This window comes from Sycon ciliatum, chromosome 1, assembly GCF_964019385.1.
Source record: "Sycon ciliatum chromosome 1, ocSycCili1.1, whole genome shotgun sequence".
NCBI classification, from domain to species: domain Eukaryota; kingdom Metazoa; phylum Porifera; class Calcarea; order Leucosolenida; family Sycettidae; genus Sycon; species Sycon ciliatum.
The window spans coordinates 65198857-65220279 of NC_088643.1; the positions used below are offsets into that span (position 1 = coordinate 65198857).

The 21423-nt window shown below is 47.9% G+C and overlaps 1 protein-coding gene across 2 annotated transcripts in view; it reads left to right on the forward strand.

Annotated features, from left to right (window-relative positions):
• LOC135804888 (GATOR2 complex protein WDR59-like) overlaps window positions 1-20966 on the forward strand; it is a 44388-nt gene extending 23422 nt beyond the window's left edge. For both annotated transcript variants that reach the window (XM_065318858.1, XM_065318859.1), the window contains 4 exons: window positions 3847-4220; window positions 4759-4907; window positions 18814-18924; window positions 19471-20966. In XM_065318858.1, the coding sequence (XP_065174930.1) occupies window positions 3847-4220; window positions 4759-4907; window positions 18814-18924; window positions 19471-19586 (750 nt within the window). In that variant the 3' untranslated portion in view covers window positions 19587-20966. The remainder of the gene's footprint in view (window positions 1-3846; window positions 4221-4758; window positions 4908-18813; window positions 18925-19470) is intronic.
• Window positions 20967-21423: the final 457 nt, after the last annotated feature.

The window sequence follows — 21423 nt, forward strand, 5'->3', positions numbered from 1 at the left end:
TAGAAAAGAAACCAAAGATTTCTCGGGAGAACAAAGTATGGAGGCATTATTAATTTATTATCCTTCTGTCTAGCTAGGCTAAAATCATAAAAACTTTAAACGGGAAAACAGACATCAATAGTCCTGCCATTAGCCAAAAGGCAGTGATCTCCTGTTTTCAAGGAAAAACTCCAGAAAACTGACATGAGAAACTCAACAAATGAGAAAAAAAACTTCCGAATCAAATTGTCACTCACCATGTTCTCATTTTCCACAAGCATCCTGCAGACCTCTCGGTAGAAGTTGGCAAATGGTGAAGAAGAGCAGCGCTGTGCTATCATGCTAAATAGCAGAGTGGATGTATGACGATGACTTTTGCTGCACCACGCCAGCAAAACCAGTGAGGCATTCAGCCGACTGGGTCCAGCGGATGACACTGACGTGGCACCAGCAAGCTTGCTGATTTCCCTCTCACTCACGTCTACATGTGATTGGAGATCACTCAGGAATGCAGAATCTCGCAGACTCTCCAGTCGATCCATACATTGGGCAGGAAGCATACTGATGTACGTGGCAGGAACGTAGTGGAGATCTATCGCGCAATCAACGAATTCACCGCCGGTGTCTTGAACCTGTCTGCATTGCGGGCTGTTGGCAGCACGAACGACGGCTTCGGATGAGTAGGACGCAACAGCTGAACAGATGGCAGCTGGTAAAGCCGATTGCTCGATAAGCTGATGCATGCTGCTCAAGCTGAGTACAGTTGGCTCTACAGAAGTACCACGGCTACATCTCTTGAGTAGATCACGGAAGAGAGCTTGAAATAGCCAGTGGACATGGTGAACTACTTGCAGGTACCCACTGCAACTGGACGTCACTACAATACAGCAACGCTGATGATTGGACGAAAACACAAGCAGCGCTGTTGTGTGCGGATACGGGTGCACAGTCACAATGATGGCATTCTTGAAGAACATGAGATCAGTACTGGAGACAAAGCAGGCGGATTAGTCGTACACACGTGCTTGGCATTGCACAATGAGTGCAGAGGGAAATGGTGCGCAGCCATTGAAGGTGTGCACAGAGCCAACCATGAAGGCTCTGTGCATCTGCAATGGCTGTGTGCACTCAGGAAACAGGGAGAGGGCAAGGATATCTTTCTCATGGCGAATGGTCAAGCCGAGCTGCAAGACCATGTGCACGCAGAGTGGGACTTTTTCACCCAGTTGGGAAAGGCAGTCAGGGCACGGATGAAATTGTCCTCGCTGATCTTGAATACTCTACCTGCGCCTTCAGATTTGGATGGGAAAACGTGCGAAGAGTAAATGAATCCGATGACATCTTGCAGGAGCCAGCGAGGCTGGTGAACCACCAGATCATCCAGCTCTGGGAATGTGATGATCTTTAGCAGAAACCAAAGTCATACCACGTACACACATAATGACAGATACACAGACAGGCAAACAGACCGACCGACAAACAGACAGAGTCGGAGGTTTCGCATGAGCCAGTAAATTGATTTGCACAAGCATTTCAACTGATAATGTAATCGTATAACCAGGTTACCTCCATATTGGTACACCTCCACACTCAATACCAGTATGCGAATATCAAACAAATATTTTCTAGATTTACTTCAAGTACTAGTATAACTGTATTATGGAAACGTTTCAATAGGCGCTTTCGATTACACGTTTACACAATTTTGGAACTGGGTTTTGTAATTCTCGAATGACCAGAATGTACGCATTCCGGCCATGTAAACGAACGGTCGTACGACTGGAATTCACAACACATTTTATTCATGGCATATCACAAACGAAATTGGTCGTAGAAAGAGATCGCGTACACCCTCGCGCGCACGTGGACCCAGCTTCGCGTACCGGTCTATCCCGGTGAAGGCTCAATGTCAGCAACAATATTGGGCTTCGATAAAGCTGAACGCGTGTGCGAAAGGACCACCCAAAATGATCTGGTCTAATGATCAGCTCCCAGCGGAAACTCACAGGGTTCGCAGCGAAGTTTGGAAGTCTGGAAAAAGTTTGGATTTTATAATTCAATTTTCCAGGTCTGGAAAAAGTTTTGAAAAGGCGCTCCTTTTGAAAAAGTTTGGAAAAAGTTTTGAATTTCGATTTTTTGGCCGCAGATGTGCTGCACTCCTGCACTGCTGCAGTGCAAGTGGCCGTTTTGAGTGCCGCGATAGAAGACGCGCTGGCGATGCGTGGTGTTCACTGCATGTCCATATATGTACGAGTCAGTCATTTCAGTGCAGCTCAAGCGCAGCCGGTGATGACTTTTATTTGGCCGTTTTTTGTTTCTGGCGCTCGCGCTCGACTTTGATTCTTTGAAGTCGGGACAGCAGGATGGCGAGGTCCTTTCGGACTCAGACGAGTTTGCTGGCGAGGATGAAGCCATCTTTAGCGCTGAGATGGACACCAGCTATGTAAATGTTTCATTGGAACACCTCTGGAGGCGGATTTGAACTTACGGAGGGAAACTCTCGTCGTATGAATTCCCCTGCTATTTTCAGGGGCTCTAGCTGCTGAAGGCGATATCATCGCAATGCACCTTGGTGAATTTGTTGATGGTAGTAGTACCAGGGAGGATTTTACGACTCCCTAGTTGTACTCGTAGTGGAGAAGACAGTCGTGCAGAAGAGATTTATAATTTATTTTTCCTGCACGAGTGGGTTTGGAAATTCTTGAAATTGGTTTGGAAAAAGTTTGGAAAAAGTTTGGAATTTTGTGTGCTTGGTTGGCTGCGGACCCTGAACTCAACTGCGGCAATTAGCTTTTCGGGAAGACAAAAGTAGCAACTACATGCAGTTGTAGCTCTGCTTTCGTGCCACACCGGCCAGGAAGGCTCTTCCTTGACTTAGGGGTCGTCGCAAAAGTTTTCTGTCGTCCCTGAAACGAACATCGTTCAGTTCGTACTTGGACCCCCTCCCCTCCCTCTGAAACGAACACAGCTTGCTATGCTGGACTACGAAAATCGCATGCATGTGCATGTCATATGTACAGTGTCGGTCGACTTGCGATTTTGGCTCGCAGCCCCTCCCCCCCCCCCCCCCCCCCAAATGAATCATGTTCGTTTCAGGGACGACGAAAAACTTTTGCGACGACCCCTTAAGTCATGCATGACCAGACCGGTAACACACCGAGTGTGCAATTCTGGCGCCAGAATTAGAGAAATTCCGCTCTCTCTTCAGAATTGACGGAATTGGATAAAATTAATTCTAACGACGGAATTTGTGTAATCGAACTGTGCATCAACATTAACTAATTCTAGAATTGACCGATTTGCGTGTAATCGAACGCGCCCAATGATTCTTTTTGGCTCAGCAGCACTCATACATAAAAATGCACGTGTCGGATTTCCACCACTGCATGGACATGGCTAAAAAGGGCACTTTTTCAATTGTTTAAAAACACCAACAGCGTTTGCCCCTAGCTAGTCGAATGATCCCATCCAAGCAGTGTTTTCCGTGCCTACTAGATAGAGGTCTCCACTGCTGCCTGTAGTGGACTGGATGTACAGGCTGCTGTGGGGAATGAATACCCATGATGATGCTATAGTGGACTGGATGTACAGGCTGCTGTGGGGAATGAATACCCATGATGTTCGCTCACTTTTGTACATGCTGTAGATTACTTCATATTATTTTGCGATGCGCATGTACTGTGGCCACCCGTAAGAGCAATCAAGTTTGGAAAGTGGCATACGATAGATGTAATCTCCTTAGCCCTCGCCGATCGTGACGCTTCCACATCATCCCTCATGCTCATGGTATCTTGTTTGCGTAATTCTGCCTCTGTCTCCCCCCCCCCCCCCCCTCAAGTTTTCTTCTGCTGTTTGGCTTTTCTGTAGTCTTCATCATTCGTCGCCTCCAGTTCATCGTCGGCCTCGACCCCGTACCATGCCTCCACACCATCCGGTGCCCACCTCTACAGCAGCAACTCCTCTCCCAGTCATCACCATCACCATGGCAGCCACGGCGGCAGCCATGGTGTTGGTGGCAGTGGAGGTGGAAGTGGAGGGCTGCAGCAGCAGCGTGGCATCGGGAAAGCACTGGCCAGCGCGTACCACTCCATGACGCTGGCCTTGCCAGACGCCCGCATGCCACGCACCACCACGCTAGCATCGTCGCCGACGCTCAGCACCCCGTACAACCTGTCCGGTGAGCTGATGTCGCCGGGCTATGGAGATAGCCCTTCAGACGACGAGCACTTTCTGCGGACAAGGTAGGGCTTAGAGGGCGTGATCTTTGTATGCAATGGGGCCAGGAGATTCTGATTCTCCACTTCTGTTACATCAGGTTGGTTCAGGCTTCTTTAAATATATTCTGACTTTCAGTCAAAACGTGTTCAGTCTTGCAACACCATACACTTATTGAAATTATTTTGGTCATTGCCTGCCCTTAAAATAAAACCAAACTCGTGCAAAATGTATTTGGAAGCTGAAGCTGTGGCAAGTGAAGTCCGAAAAGATGTAAACTTGCAGTGCCAAATGTCATGCAGCCTTGCACCCCTACCAAAGTAATCCATGTGCAATGAAAACCCCTTCCCAAGGTTATCCACTTGAAATGAAAACCCCACCCCTTGAAATGTGTTTTCAGCACAGAAAGTAGTTTTCACCTGTGTGAGTTTCACTTGCCACGACTGTACATCTCAGCATGTGCTCTTTGATTACATGTAGTGTGTTCGTCATGCACCTTGACGTCTGTGTGTTTACGTGACTATTGTGTTCGTCACCTTGACGCCTGCGTGTGTTCTGCTGTAGCTTGCTGGATGCGGATACGATAGACAGGTGTCTGCAGTGCTGCTGGTGGTATGCCGAGGTACTGCACCGCTGGGAGATGTTCGAACAGAGGGCAGAGCTGCTGCATTGTGTCGGTGCCATCTCCACGCAAGAATCCACCGATCGGCACGGTATGCTCACGTACATGTACTTTCTCTTTGCCATGGCACTTAGGCTTGCTAGGCGCATCATTGTATTGGCAGGGACTGGGTGTTGGCTATAAATTCACCTCTGCCATCATGGTCATCTTCGCCTGTGCGGTGAAGCTTCAGAATAGGTTTTCCTTTGCTATAGCGAGTCCGATTAGTGCAGAAACCGCATTAGTAAATAGTACTAAATACATGTATAAATCTAGGTTCTCCCCTTTTAAAATGCGGTGTGCGTGACTGTTTACCAGTCCGGACGCAACATTATTCATGTGCAGATAAAAACCCGTTACTCCAACCATCTTTCCTCGCCCCTGGGGAAGGTAGCATCTTGATAAGGTAGAAAATTCAAAATGTTCCGAATGCAGGTACAAGACAGATAATCAAGCAGGGAGACACACGTAACATTATTTTCTTAATTCTTCAGTGTGGATATACTTGATAGTAGAGAGGTTAAGATGCACCTCATTTCCGACGTGACGCGCAATTTCACGTCAAATTTGGCATAAAACTCCAAATTTCGACATGAGCTGCAGGTCACTCGCGTTGTTTTTCGACGCGCGAGCCAAATAACGCGAGCTGAACTTTCGCGTCACGTCAGAAACGAGAGAGCTTGGAAGCTCAGGGCCCTACGCTATGCTTTTTTGCCTTGATGACCTAGACCAAAAAAAGCATAGGGATGTTATAAATTCTTATAAATTTCTCATTTTTTTTAAGACATAACCTGGGATTCGAACCCGCACTATCGCCCTGCATGCATCCCCCGATACACTTCGCATACATACATACTAATTCTTCCAAGTTGCTTCACGTTATGATCTTTCATTTGAAAGCCCTATTTGAATATGCATTGTGGCCAGCCGTCTTTGATGGCCCGGTACGGGACAGGTACGGTCGACGTAATACGACACCGTCTACCGCATTGATGACATAGCCAAAAAAAAGCATAGGGATGTTATATATTTTTTAATTCTCCTTTTTTTCAGGCATAACCTGGGATTCGAACCCGCACTATCGCCCTACATGCATTCCCTCATACACTTCGCATTCATACTCATTCTTCCAAGTTGCTTCACGTTATGATCTTGCGTTTGAAAGCCCTATTTGAATATTGCGGCCAGCTGCATGTGGCCAGCTAGCTGTGTTTGATGGTACGGTACGGGACAGATACGGGATAGCGCCAGGCGTGACACAAACAAACAAACACCAAATTAAAAGCTGTGTGGACCCTGGCTAGCGCCAGACGTTACTGAAGTAACGTCTTCTGCATAGCTACGGGAATAACGTGCATCTTAACCTCTCTAGTCTGGAAGGACTGCATGTACTTTCAAAGAACGTCACATCTTCCGTATCTGACATATGAACAGTCAAACCTGTTGTGAAAATATTTAATTGAAACTATTTAGTAACGAGTTGTGGTAACGTGTTGCGGTAAGCACGAATCAGTGCTCACTGCATGTATAATTGCAAGTCCTGTTATGCATCTAAAATATGTTGTCTCTCTAATATTTCTATGGCCAAAGCATGTGTCTGCTAACGAGGGAGGACGTGTATACGTAAAGCACCCTTGCCGTAATATACTTTTTGCTTGGCATTGGGTGTAAAGTACATGTAGAGGACCCTAGCTGCGTATTCTTTTCCGATCATGTGACCTCCGGGGTGTAGAATACCGTACTTAGCCCGTACTCCCCCACCGCATGCGCTCTCCGACCGACCTCGTCCACCACACCAGCAACACGACTCCCAGTTACTGTACAGGCAGAAAATGTTGTCGGTCAATAATTTCGTCCAACTCCAAAGCAAGGGAAGTTCGTCCGGTTGTAGATTCCGTCCATGGATCATAAGAGTGTATTGAGAAGCTGGACAAATCGACATTAGTCCGGCATTTAATTTAGTCCGAAAGCTCCTTGGACGAAAAAGACGAAAGTAAATTCCAGACGAAAATTTCTGCTTATACAGTTTAGTAGATACTGGCATCAAAGCTGCTGCTGCTTACCCGCCTCCTGCCGAGTCCTGGCTATGTAGAATGCCTCTGCTACATGTATAAAGTACATATCATATACAGATGTTTAATACATGTACCTGGAGACTAATGGTGAAACGAATATACCGAATGTTCGAATATTCGTTCGGTTTGACACATTGGAACGAATATTTCTCATGGCGAATATTCGTTAACCCGGTCTGCAGAATCAACCGGGCGACTTCAAACTTTCGTAACTTCGTGAATACTTGACCGAATCGCTTCATTGAAAGATCTATCGGCATTAGCAAACTCTCAGCTGTTGTTTAGAAGCCACCCGAACACAATCCGAGGTCCTGGAGGGGAGGTATGGCGCTCGAACGAAAATCACGTCTCAAGCTGGTTTTTGAGCCTGTGAAAGGCACTTCAGCTGGGGATTTTTGTGAAAAATGACCTAGAAATGATGGAGAAGTATATGCCTTCGTTCGTCATGCCTAATAATAGTGACAATATCCCATAAAATGACTGAGAGGAGGGCATGTGATGTCATCCATGTTAACGAAATAATATTCGTTCGTTCGTTCGTTAAGCCGAAGAATATTCGGCTACTGGGTTTTGATATTCGTTTCACCACTACTGGAGACGTACTATGTTTCTCTGTACTGGGCGCTGAGGACCTGACTGATGGTGTGAGAAGAGTGTCAAGAAGAACACAATACTTTTCTTTTCAAGGTTCGCGTGAGACTCGGCTGGAGGCCGAGTTTTCCGCAGCCGTAGGAACGCCACCACCCTGCAAGGATCAAGGCGCAGACGCAGCTCCTAGAGCGGTGGAAGGTGAGGAGATCGGACGCACCAAAGTGGCCAAAGACCGAAAGTCCCATTCACTGCATCCATGCTTGCAATAAAGAGGAGAAACAATTACTCTATCTCCACACAGCTAGCTGTTGTTTTGACATTGTTTTAAGTCTCATCAGCTCTGTTGCCACACCTGCTGACATGTCGGTAGACTGCCGATTTCAGAGGCATGTCAGGACCTGCCGACAATTGACCTTCTGCCGACACTAGTCCTGAAAAGTCCAATTTTGACCTTCTCGGTTTAGAAGACATGGTCCAGATTTTTTGTTTTTCTGATGGTCATGAGTATTTTCCAGTCAGAATGGCTGGTCGACCAAGTACAGTCAAGTCTTGTGAATAACAAAGCAGTTTTATATCAACTCAAAGCCTCAAAGTCAGACTGAGAGTGCCTCTGCCTGTGAGAAACACAGCAAGCGTTGCAGGAGGCCGGCAGAGAAGTTCCACACTGGCCAGCAAGAGTGCAGCCAAGCCAGGGGCGAAGGAAGGCGAGCGAGCATGATACTCTGTCTCCGAACAGCTAGCTGTTTTTGACATTGTTATAATCTCACCAGCATACATGATGCCGTTCAGAGTGACTGACAGAGGTTAAACTATAGTGCGTTTCAAAAGTATAGACCTCTAGACTTTTTCGAATAATTCAAATTTGGTTTGAGCTTTTTGAGAAATTTCTTCGGAATATTACTCAGGCAGCACACGCAATTTTTCTCATTTAAATTTCTAAGCGATTGGATAGCAGACACCCAATTTCGAAAATTGTATGCACAAAGTGATCACAGATTTTATGTGGTATAGATGCTGGCCTAACAGCTTTTTGAAACCAGAGGTCTGGACTTTTGAAACGCACTTTAATTACGCTCAGCAGCTAGATGTGTATTATAACTTATTAAAAGCACCGAGTATGATCTTTCAGTGGTGTGAAGCGACCCCCTACACCGTGCCTGGACTTTCACACTAGCTGCACTATCCATCACTTTGTTGTCTGGTTGGCTATTACCGGTAGCTGAGGTGCTTGTCACACTTTACTGAGACTCCTCTCTGGTACGAGTGGGCCGGTGGTGTTTTTGAGGATGGTGGTTCTCTCTTTACTACAGCGAAACTCGCATAGCACATGCATGCACTGTGACAACACATACACTGCAGGATGCCTGTTGAGGCATGGACGGCCGCTTACATGCACTGTGATAACACATACACTGCAGATGCCTGTTGAGGCATAGCCGGCCGGACCAACTGTTTGGCCACCAGCCCATGTTTACTGCCAAGGAGGTCATGTTTGCCTGCCATATCTTACACAACGTATAAACTTAAAGGACTCTGGTATTATTATTATTTATTATTATTGTACAGGTTTGCATAATAGAGATCAAATATTTTGCGTAGCGAAAGTAATACCTCATTCCGCTTCTGCATTTCTGATTGCCGAGAAGCGTATCGTAATGAGCTAGCGGTAAAGTATGTGAATACTAAAATATTAAAACACGGCTGGTTTGATAGGAATGAAATTCTATTGTTGAATATGGATATTGACTCTGGTATGGCCGGACCAATCAATAACTTCTTCCGTTGGTCCTGTTGTGACTATTACCTCATTGAAGATGACGGTGTGAAAGGCCTCATCAAATTTTCCAAAGGAAAACATCAATCCCATCGTTCGTTTCTGACCTAGAAGAAACATGTAGACAATGCTCGATTACTAGTAGCAGACAGCGAATTTGGACCCAAAATACTGGACAGCTAACGTTATAGCAGTAAAGCTACGTATCCAGTATTGCATCTTCATTTTCAGAAAGATAGGGTTGAAACAATCAAAGGCCTCCTCGAATACATGTACAAGACCGGGGGAAGTGCTGGCTGAAAACCTAGTAAACTGGTACTGGTATATTAATTGCAGAAGTACAGTTTCAACATCAGTAAACAAAATGTGGATCATGACGCTTCAAAGCCTGCTGACCAAGAAGTGCCTTTCCCCAGCTGATGATCTCCTCGTCGCTGGGGAGTTTAGGGATGTCACGGGAGCCTGGGCAGAGATGCAGCTGCTGCTGAGCTTCGGCAATTGTGTAGTTTTTGCCGCCGCACGCGATGAGAATTTGGCGAGATGGATGGTGGTAGACGGTGTTGTCGTGGATTTCGGGAGGAAAGAACATGTGCGGGTGCTTTGTGCTACCGCAGTGTGGTGGCTCAACTATATAAAACGCGGTAGAGTTACGGAAAACTCCCGTGATATTGTAAAATGCATTAGTATAGGACGGGTCGGCATACAAAGATGGTGCCCTCCTCACTCCCAGCGCCAGGTAGGCACGGACGTTGTTATGGTATTTCAGTCCGCCGCCACCTGGTTTCGGGCCCCAGCCATACACCTCAAAGTTGTGGTGCACTTCGTAGAATGTTGAACCATCGTCGTTGTCCATGCCTCCCTTGTAACCGCCGTAGTTGGACACGATGAAGTTGTGGTGCAAATTATTGTAAAGAGGTATGACAGATGGCTCGCCGGTGCGAACAGTAGTGAGAAAGGGTTGCCTGTCCCAGCTATTCATTGGTCCATGGTCTGAGGACTCTCTGCATGTGTTCAAGATCAGATTGCCCACCACTTCAGACCCACCCCCAAAACCGTCATTGAAGTTCACGGCGGTGCGAGGCATGTTGAAGAAAACGTTGTTCATTAGCAGAGTCTGGGCAGACTTTGCCTGGAACCAGGCCGATGACTGCTTCTCCCAGATACCTAGCTCACGTACAATGTTGTGTGCAACTGTAGTGAATCGTGGGAAATCCCCTCCAGTACCATCCATGCCATGGATACCACCATCACTCAGCTCATCAGTTCTACCCCAGGCAGCCATAGCTGTGCTACCTAACCAGGAGAAGTCGTTCCACGAGAAGGTGGCGTTGCGGTTGTACCCGTTAAGAATCAGGCCGTTGCCATCGATGCGTTCAAACTTGCTACCGTTCACCAGGGCCATCTCGGTTCCCTCTAGTACGATGCAGGCCATGCGTTCCAGTGCCCAGTCACCACCGCTAGGCACACCATGCGGGTCCAGATACGTGTATGCTGTGTCACGGAAACCCAGTCCATTGAATTGAACGTTACGCACTGGCTTGTTCTGTGTGCCACTGATGTTGAACAGCACCTTGGTCTGGGTTGCAACAAACTGCAACGAGGCCGGTGGTGGTGTGCCAGCAGATGCGTTATAGTAGAAATACAGTTGTTTCTTTACGGAGTCATAGTACCATTCGTTGGGATTATCCAACTCGTCCAGTACGCCATCTGCATACCAATCTGAGCCGGGACCGCCACGGGAACCCTGGAAGCCTCCCTTCGTCCAGGTTAGGGTCTGTGTCTCGTAATCAAACTTGTCCAGGGCAAACATCCAGCTTGCCCAGTGGGCCCGACGCCACGCCTGGATGACAGCACCGTCATACTGTTTCCAGTTCTTAACCGTACCCGGGTGTGCTGTAAGACCCGATGGGATGTAGTACTGGAATCCACCACCACCCGCCGGCTTCAGCTGGCACCAGTAGCTGACAGGTGGGTCATAAACAGAGCACGGCCCACCAATGCCCACACCATAGTACAGGAAACGGTTACTGACGTTGCGTGGGTGATCCGTTACAAGGACTTGAGTTGCTTTGCCGTAGTCGTGTGCAGGTAGCCACTTTGATACCACTTCGCTGGCAAACCAACCCTCTGGCCATAAGGTTGTTTCTGGGTCGCCATTAGGCACACGCGCACGGGGAACTCGCTGTAGATTGTCACCAACCCTCAGTCCAGTTATCTGCTCAAGATCAAACGCTGACAAGTCGGCAACGTAAATATTCATCGCCATAGCACGGGTCTTGTAGCCACTAACATGGGAGACTTCTTTCTTGGGACTCCATACTCCATCGGTGCGCAGGCAGCAGTTGTAGGCAAAGCGCCCAGTGTGCTCGTCATGCCACGTGAAGCTGGTACAGTTACCCTCCGACATACAGCGATCTTCACACTCAGTCGCTGTCACGGCCTTAGCGCAGGGCTCGCCACTCGAATTAAATTGCCCAATGTTGCTAGTGTTGTTGAACACCACGGGGCGAATGGGTTGCGGCTTGCTGGTGTTGTAGACTTCCCACTTCAGATTGTCCAGCGGCCAGCCACCGCTTAGCCAAGCCTCCGCTCCCTGGTAATTCTGGAACGCAAGATCACTATCATCAGCACCCAGTTGAATCGTCTCCTGGATGTAGTGCGTTCCTTGCATGAAGTAGATGACGGCTGGTTTCTTACCACCTCTACTCAACTGCACAGCATGACTGGTAGTCTTGACTGGGTGAGCAGCATCTGTACCACTGTTACTATCACTACCCGATGACCAAGAAACATAATACTCCGCTCCAACATCGTCGGGCTCGGGCAGGTGCGGTGGGAATATTTGCTCGTGGGGCTTTCCCTCGCGGCGATGGTGTTTTCCCTCCGAGTCTGGTGTCTGGCAGAATTGGTCCAGTTGGAGGGCATCGTGCAGGTAGTCATGCACATCAGCTCTCAAGCTAGTGCCATACTCCAGAGCATACTGGCGCCAGGCACACATAAAACTTGCTGGAACTGTGCCGGCCGGTGGATCGGGCCCATACGGCGCTGCCGAGCTACCAATACTAGTAACAAACAGTACAACTACCAGTGCCAATGACAATGTCACCAACCTCCTAAGGCCATATCTTGATGTTCTGTCACCTGTACGACACCAGCTACAGGAATCATTCCAACAGTCTTCCATCATTCTTCCACGTTCAAAGTCAGATTCGAGCTGCAAATGTTTTTATAGTACTGGCCCTGAGCATAGAGAGACTGTGAAGTTCCACCTGAAAAAAATATATAAATGATCATCAGAGATCAGAGTTTGTCCTTCCAGTATTTACTCTAAGACCAGCGAACCAAATGCTGCCTTGGCGCTAAGGTTCGTGAACGGAGTGATGATGGGACCTTTCACGGACGGAACAAAATTAATAATAATAATGTTTATCTCGTCGTTGCAACGTTGGCCAGTATGATCGGTCGGTCGGTGGTACTGGTTTCCGTTTCCAGTGTTAGCACCGTACATTCATAACAAAGCTGACGGACGCAACGAACAAGGTCAGCTACACTCTACCGTCCGTGCTTAGACGAGAAGTAGCCATCGGATCATTTCGGTGGTCGACAGCTAGCCGCCAGTGCTTTTGTCGGCCTGTACGCGACAGGACTGCACGCGGAATCACAACGTTACTTGTGACACACGACTAGTCGACTGCAGCATCAAGAGCAGGAAATGGCCATGAATATCATGCAGAAGCTCGGTTTTACTGATAATTATGAAGGGAGCCTCTGATCAAGGTGGCCTGCTTTACACCACTACAACATAATCTGTAGTTTGGAGCAAGACACAAAAATAAAGAGATTGCGGGTGGAAAAGTCGATCGTCGACGCGCCGTCGGTTGAGTCGACGACGTCGCACCACACTGCGCACATCATGCCGGTAGTTTATACCAAGCCCAGTACTACAGTGCTGGCAACTGAAATCCGACCCCCCCCCCCCCTGGGGGGCGCGCCGCGCCGCCCAGTGGTCGGATTTCAGCTGCCAGCACTGTATGTTAGTAAGTAAAGTAAGTAGGTAGTTACTTGCCCAAGCCAAGGATATGCGGACCTTGATCATACAAACCATGCATAAGTCAACGAGGCTATCATACATGTGTACTGTAGTATGGTGACATGTCATGTAGATCTACTTTCGAGAGTGATTTTCGTTTTCATCTCGTTGTGGACAGGACCAAATAATTTGAAAAGCGATGATGAGCTCTCTTTGTTGCTGCAGTTGGGCTTAGTGATTTGGACGACGATGAACTGGTTGCTGCCATAGCCGCTGAGATTGAGAAAACTATTTTTTTTAATTGGAAGCACTGCCGGTTCGGCTGGTTCAGCAGCCAGACCCATAGGGCTTTGAAGCCTTTCAAGTGTAATACAGTCATGTTGAACTCCAGCCACAAACTGAAGCAACAACGACTCGTTGCCTCCTTCTCCAACCAAAAGCGACTGCAAGCTTGCTGTAAACGACGAGGCCCAGGCCAGGGTGACGTGCTCGTTTCCGAAATAAATGCAAACCACCGAGTTGTGGTAAATCAATACTAATGAAGATTTCCGAGGATTTGATAGCAAAACAGTTGGAATTACTTCGGTAAACTCACGCTTTTCTTCGACGTTGCCCTCTTATTATCATGATTATGCGCGTTGAAAACGCACGCAACGAGATGGCTGGTTACCTGGGTTACGTCGAAGCAACAAGATAGAGAGCTAGCCTAGTACTAGTAGCCTATAGACCAGAGGGAGCCGGAGAGGTCCAGGTTTTTTCGGCAGTTTGCCAAAATAATAACCTTTCTTTGTGAAGGATCACTGGAAGTGGAATGGACCGCGCGCGCGACACACTCTCGACAGTCGCTCTTGCCTAGTGCTAGTAGTGGTAGAACAGCCTCGTCGATTCGACGAAATGATACCAGTCGTGATGAATCCTCCACCGGTCATGGGCATTGTGCATGTGGTAGATTGTGGTAGATCTGCAGAGTGGACCGCAACCCAACAGAACCTAAAAACTCGTAGACGGCCCGGTCTACGCTACAACTAAGTACAAGTACAAGGCACCGGGCATCCTGACCACGTCATCTCCTAGTCTTGTGATCGACCATGGCCATCGATACTTGCAGACTCCTGTCACCAATGGCAATGGTCACTTGTCCGTGCCAACCACCAACCGAATCGTCCGGCACATGACGTCTGAACATCGTCTATTCACACTCAGGTACGTTGAACGTTGGTGGGGTGCAGTACTCGTGATTGTCTCGTTCGGTTTGTCCGTCGTTTTCATTAGCCGCTGCGAACGCAAGCCAGCAGACGATTGATCTGACGAGGTTTGTGTGTGAGCAAAAGTCACCCTTCGTTACCCAGCTCCTTCTGTTGACGCAACTAAGGACAGTAAAGTCGTTGGACCAGAGCGTCAACAGCGAGTCGATCTGCTGTCCTTAGAACATCTCGTCTCCTGTTATCAATATCATTGATTCGTAATTGGTAGCCTTGAGCTGCGTTCAATATTTTTGAAGAATGGGTGGAAACTCTGGGAATGGTGACTGTAGCGAGAGTACAGTGGACAGAAACGGGAGAAATATTTGGAGCAGACTGGCAGCATTGGCACTGGTAGTCGTACTGTTTGTTGCTAGTAGCTCGGCCACTTATGAGCCCGACCCACCGGCTGGCACTGTTCCAGCAAGTTTCCTGTGTGCCTGGCGCCAGTATGCTCTGGAGTATGGCACTAGCTTGAGAGCTGATGTGCATGAATACCTGCACGATGCCCTCCAACTGGACCAATTCTGCCAGACACCAGAGTCGGAGGGAAAACACCATCGCCGTGAGGGAAAGCCCCACGAGCAAATATTCCCACCGCACCTGCCCGAGCCCGACGATGTTGGAGCGGAGTATTATGTTTCTTGGTCATCGGGTAGTGATAGTAACAGTGGTACAGATGCTGCTCACCCAGTCAAGACTACCAGTCATGCTGTGCAGTTGAGTAGAGGTGGTAAGAAACCAGCCGTCATCTACTTCATGCAAGGAACGCACTACATCCAGGAGACGGTACAACTGGGTGCTGATGATAGTGATCTTGCGTTCCAGAATTACCAGGGAGCAGAGGCTTGGCTAAGCGGTGGCTGGCCGCTGGACAATCTGAAGTGGGAAGTCTACAACACCAGCAAGCCACAACCCATTCGCCTCGTGGTATTCAACGATACAAGCAACATTGGACGATTCAACGCCAGCGATGAACCCTGTGCTAAGGCCGTGACAGCGAAGGAATGTGAGGATCGCTGTATGTCGGAGGGTAACTGTACCAGCTTCACGTGGCATGACGAGCACACTGGGCGCTTTGCCTACAACTGCTGCCTGCGCACCGATGGAGTATGGAGTCCCAAGAAGGAAGTCAATCATATTAGTGGCTACAAGACCCTTCCTATGGCGCTGAACGTTTACGTTGCCGACTTGTCAGCGTTTGATCTTGAGCAGATAACTGGACTGAGGGTTGGTGACAATCTACAGCGAGTTCCCCGTGCTCGTGTGCCTAATGGCGACCCAGAAACAACCTTATGGCCAGAGGGTTGGTTTGCCAGTGAAGTGGTATCAAAGTGGCTACCTGCACACGACTACGGCAATGCAACACAAGTCCTTGTGACGGATCACCCACGTAACGTCAGTAACCGTTTCTTGTACTATGGTGTAGGCATTGGTGGGCCGTGCTCTGTTTATGACCCACCTGTCAGCTACTGGTGCCAACTGAAGCCGGCGGGTGGTGGTGGATTCCAGTACTACATCCCATCGGGTCTTACAGCACACCCGGGTACAGTGAAGAACTGGAAACAGTATGACGGTGCTGTTATCCAGGCGTGGCGTCGGGCCCACTGGGCAAGCTGGATGTTTGCCCTGGACAAGTTTGATTACGAAACACAGACCCTAACCTGGACGAAGGGAGGCTTCCAGGGTTCCCGTGGCGGTCCCGGCTCAGATTGGTATGCAGATGGCGTACTGGACGAGTTGGATAATCCCAACGAATGGTACTATGACTCGGTTAAGAAACAACTGTATTTCTACTATAACGCATCGGCTGGCACACCACCACCGGCCTCGTTGCAGTTTGTTGCAACCCAGACTAAGGTGCTGTTCAACATCAGTGGCACACAGAGCAAGCCAGTGCGTAACGTTCAATTCAACGGACTGGGTTTCCGTGACACAGCATACACGTATCTGGACCCGCATGGTGTGCCTAGCGGTGGTGACTGGGCACTGGAACGCATGGCCTGCATCGTACTAGAGGGAACCGAGATGGCTCTGGTGAACGGTAGCAAGTTTGAACGCATCGATGGCAACGGCCTGATTCTTAACGGGTACAACCGCAACGCCACCTTCTCGTGGAACGACTTCTCCTGGTTAGGTAGCACAGCTATGACTGCCTGGGGTAGAACTGATGAGCTGAGTGATGGTGGTATCCATGGCATGGATGGTACTGGAGGGGATTTCCCACGATTCACTACAGTTGCACACAACATTGTACGTGAGCTAGGTATCTGGGAGAAGCAGTCATCGGCCTGGTTCCAGGCAAAGTCTGCCCAGACTCTGCTGATGAACAACGTTTTCTTCAACATGCCTCGCACCGCCGTGAATTTCAACGACGGTTTCGGCGGCGGGTCTGAAGTGGTGGGCAATCTGATCTTGAACACATGCCGAGAGTCCTCAGACCATGGACCAATGAATAGCTGGGACAGGCAACCCTTTCTCACTACTGTTCGCACCGGCGAGCCATCTGTCATACCTCTTTACAATAATTTGCACCACAACTTTCTTGTGTCCAACTACGGCGGTTACAAGGGAGGCATGGACAACGACGATGGTTCAACATTCTACGAAGTGCACCACAACTTTGAGGTGTATGGCTGGGGCCCGAAACCAGGCGGCGGCGGGCTGAAATACCATCACAATGTCCGCGCCTACCTGGACCAGGGAATCAAAGGTGCACCATCCATGTATGCTGACCCGTCCTACACCAATGGCTTTTACAACATCACAGCTGTGTTCCGTAATGGATCATCCCTGTACGTCTCGGAGACCGCGCATTGCGGCGATACCAAGCATCCACAATTATTCTTTCCTCCCGAAATCCACGACAACACCGTCTATCATCATCCATCTGTCCAAATTCTCATCGTCTGCGGCGGCAAAAATTACACAATTGCCGAAGCTCAGCAGCAGCTGCACCTCGACCCAGGCTCCCGTGACATTCCCAAACTCCCCAGCGATGAGGAGATCATCAGCTGGGGAAAGGCACTTCTTGGTCAGCAGGCTTTGAAGCGTCACAATGCACAGTTCGTGCACTGATGCAATTGCCCAGTGATTGCTTTCGAAAGAAGCTCGGAGAATGAACTAGATTCTAGTAGACCTTTTTTTTCTTCGTATGTTCGACAGTATTTCTTTGTGCCATGCATCGATCACTCTATAGCCAGTTGGCATTCCACTTCTTTTACCCGTAGTTTGAGAAATTATTGTGTTTGTGGCGCTAGCAATCGCATGTTCTATTCAGTTCTTGTCTTTTGGCTGCAAATTTACCTCTTGCTTTCCTATCACAGTCATGGCCAGAAAAAAGCCACTTCATAGTTGTGTGGGGTAGACCAGGCTGAATAGTGGCGGTCAATTCTTCAGCCTTGCAAGCTGTTGAATGGTGCAATTCCAGCACAAGTTGCTATGGCTCCTGCTGTAGCATCGCTATCATCGCCTCCGGTGATGGGCATCAAATGGTCAAATGGTGTGTGTGTGTGTGTGTGTGTGTGTGTGTGTGTGCGTGTGTGTGTGTGTGTGTGTGTGTGTGTGTTAGTGTGTGTGCATGCGTGCGTGTGTGTGTGTGTAGAGTTGTTAGGTTGCAGACCACCTGTAGTGCTTCGTGGGCTAGGCCTATGCCCTTGGTTGGGTTTCGTAGACTCCTATTCCACCTGTACCGGCACATATTGTGCATGTGATAAAGAATGATAATTGAGTACTGTGGGCTGTAGCAGTCGGCGTACCCTTTCTTTTCACAACACAGTCACAGCTTGCTGCACACTGCTTCCATCGTGCTGGGATTTTTTTCATACAAAATCCACATATCTCCAGACACTGGGGTGAGTAATGGAGTGTGGTGGTGGGGCCCATTTTAAGCTCAGCCGACCAGAGATCTCGACTTCATAGCTCCATGGATGCACCAAGTCCAGAAGCATTCAACTGTACGACACGAAATCTTTGTGCAACCCTAACTGGCCTTAGAGTCCACATATTTGGAGGGGGGGGGGGGGAGGATGGAGGCTGTGCGAGGTACAATATGTTTATCTTTTTGTACCATTATTTGGATGGCTGCATACCACTACAGAGCCTGTGTACTTTGAGTTGCATTGGCTGCTCAGCGAACAGGACCCGTTTTGAACGGTAAAAAGTGTGCATGTGGCACTTGACATGCATTTTCTCTGGTTGTGTGTTCCTCCTCCGCTCTCTTCACATGTTGCACAATGTACATGTAGTTGTGAAGACGCTGTGTTCCAACTGTAAAGAGGTGCAGTCCGGACCCAACTGCAGCAGGTGTCACACAACCTCCAGAGTCAAATGTGCAATTTGTCACATACCAGTCAAAGGTAAGGAGGACAAGGACTTGGCAGGCTGCGGCTTGCAGTTCATGTACTGGTAACTAAGAATACACGTGCCAGAGGACACCCCGGCCCTGTTTGTGTGTGCTGCTGTGTGTGTGCTGCTGTGTGTGCTGCTGTTGCAATTCTCTTTCAGTGCTTTGCGTGAAATGGTTGCTTGTCCGGTGGGGCCTGGTCTATTTCCAATTTATATGTGTGAAATAGAAGGTATGTAGGCGAGTCCGACCCCTAGACTTGAGCTTTTCACAGATGGTGCATGTCACGACCATGCGTAATGTTACATTGCATGTGAACAGCCACTCAATCTCAGGAAATAAAAGTGTAGGTTGAATTTCGTAGGATCAAAACTCATAGATTAATGAGTTCATAAGTCACATTGTGCTGTGCCTTATGAACTCATCGATATACTTGAACTATTACCGTTGATCCTATAAACATTGTGTTGTGATGACGACGAAAATAAAATTATTCTTGGTTGTACTAGTATCCAATTAAAATTGTCCGTTTCTTTCCATGTGTGTTGCCTGTCTGCAGGCCTCTCTCACTTCTGCCTTGACTGCTGCCACGGCGGCCACTGGGATCACATGGCCAGCTGGTTCGAGGCGTCCAAGGTCTGTCCGACCGGCTGTGGCTGTGCTTGCGTGTCCTGAGTGCCGTGAGTATGCCAATGCCCAGGGGCTGCTTGTTCCCAATGTGTATCCTCTCCACTCTGCTCTCTGCTCGCCTGCATCTCTCCCAAACTCTGTGAAAAATATTATTGACAAAATACTTTTTCCCTGTGTCCCAACCTGCACTAGTCACTATCTGTATGATGTTCGCTCTGATGTGCGTGTACATGTTCTACCCATTCTCATGTACATAAATAGGTCTGTTCGTTCTGGCCTTATGTAAATATATTGTGTACGGCACTGTACAGATTGGAGCTTGTCTACGTATTCATTCTCCAACCCAATCTCTTGTACATATTACATGTATTGGGATAGATGTAAACATGCATAGGGTACGCTTGCACATACGCTGTTTAGAAGATTTTTATCATAGTTCAGTACAATAGTTCAGCAGTATCAGCACAATAGTTCAGCACAATAGTTCAGCACAATAGTTAAGTATATTTTTAGTTTTTGGTGGTAGTGAAGGCTTTTCTTGATCACACTTTGCTATTGTTCATGTCGTCTTGTCACAAGTCATGTCTAGGTGTAGCCTTTGCACACGTAGAACGTCGCACGCTCCCTGGGATTCTGCATCGTTATCTCAGGTCATTCTGTCCAGCCGTATGTTTGGCATGATGTGTGTTCACCATGGCATGTGCACGCTGAGACCAAGAGCTGCAGACAGTTGCTATTCGTTTTCAATTTCTTTTGTATATGCCCTGCACCCTTTCAAATACTGGTGCGTTTGCAATACATATTTTTTGTGGTATTTTGAAAGCAGTGTATGTATCAGTGCCATCCACCCCAGTCTTGTACTTCAAAGCAGAACCAAAGGTTCCGAACTGAACGTTTTTAGTTCCCTTCGAGTCTTCAGAAGTTGATGCAGCGAATATGGAAAAAAATGGTCAAACCCGAGCAACTAAATAGGGAAAAATGTGATTGAAGCATCATTCTACCGGAGTGAAGAAGTATTCGACAGCGTATCAAAAACACCATGAATGTGGAAATGACCAAAACACGTTGAACGTATCAATGAGGAGTAACATTCCTAAAACTTTCGCGAGAACTAACGTCAAACAACTGAAGTGACAACCATTTTCCTTCTGAGTACACAATTTGGGGACCAACTAACTTACTTCACTACAAAATTAATATACAATGCTTCTAAGACAGCCAAATGGCTGGTGTGGATTGCATCAATGCATACTCTACTTTCAAATTTCGAAATTGGATCCGCTTCCAATCCTCATCGTCGTCTTGTTTGTTTTGTTTTCAAGTCTTCTTTTTCACCGTGGGCCTATCAACGGTGCCATGGCGTTCTATGCTCGTGCACAACAAAGTTATGCTTCAGTGGATTTGATTTTTATTATAGAAAACTGGTGTGCTTCTTCTCTGTAGTGGTATGGCAGCGAGTTGTAGTTGTTGACCCAACCCCGACCCCTTTCGGCGGGAGATTTTTTGACGGGCCAATCTGCCTGGGGGAGGGGAGGGGGATCACAAGTTTTAGAATAATAATAATTATTATACTTTTTAAAAGAACTTTGAAGCTCTATTGTAGCCTTGTCATCTTTTACTTCACGTCCAATCTGCAACACACGGACAGTCCTTGGCTTGGCTACACCACGTACAGTAATTGTTTCCAAGCTTTCACCCAGGAGGACACCATCAGGCGAATTGGAGGTGAAGTAAAAGATAATTTAAATTATACTCACTTGGTCTTTTTTTTGATGAGCATGTTCACTTGCCCGCAATATGCACCTCTATAGTCTGTACTGTGCAACCAGGAAATCCTATATTACCGTGTGGATTTATATTATTATTATGACTGCTTGAACTG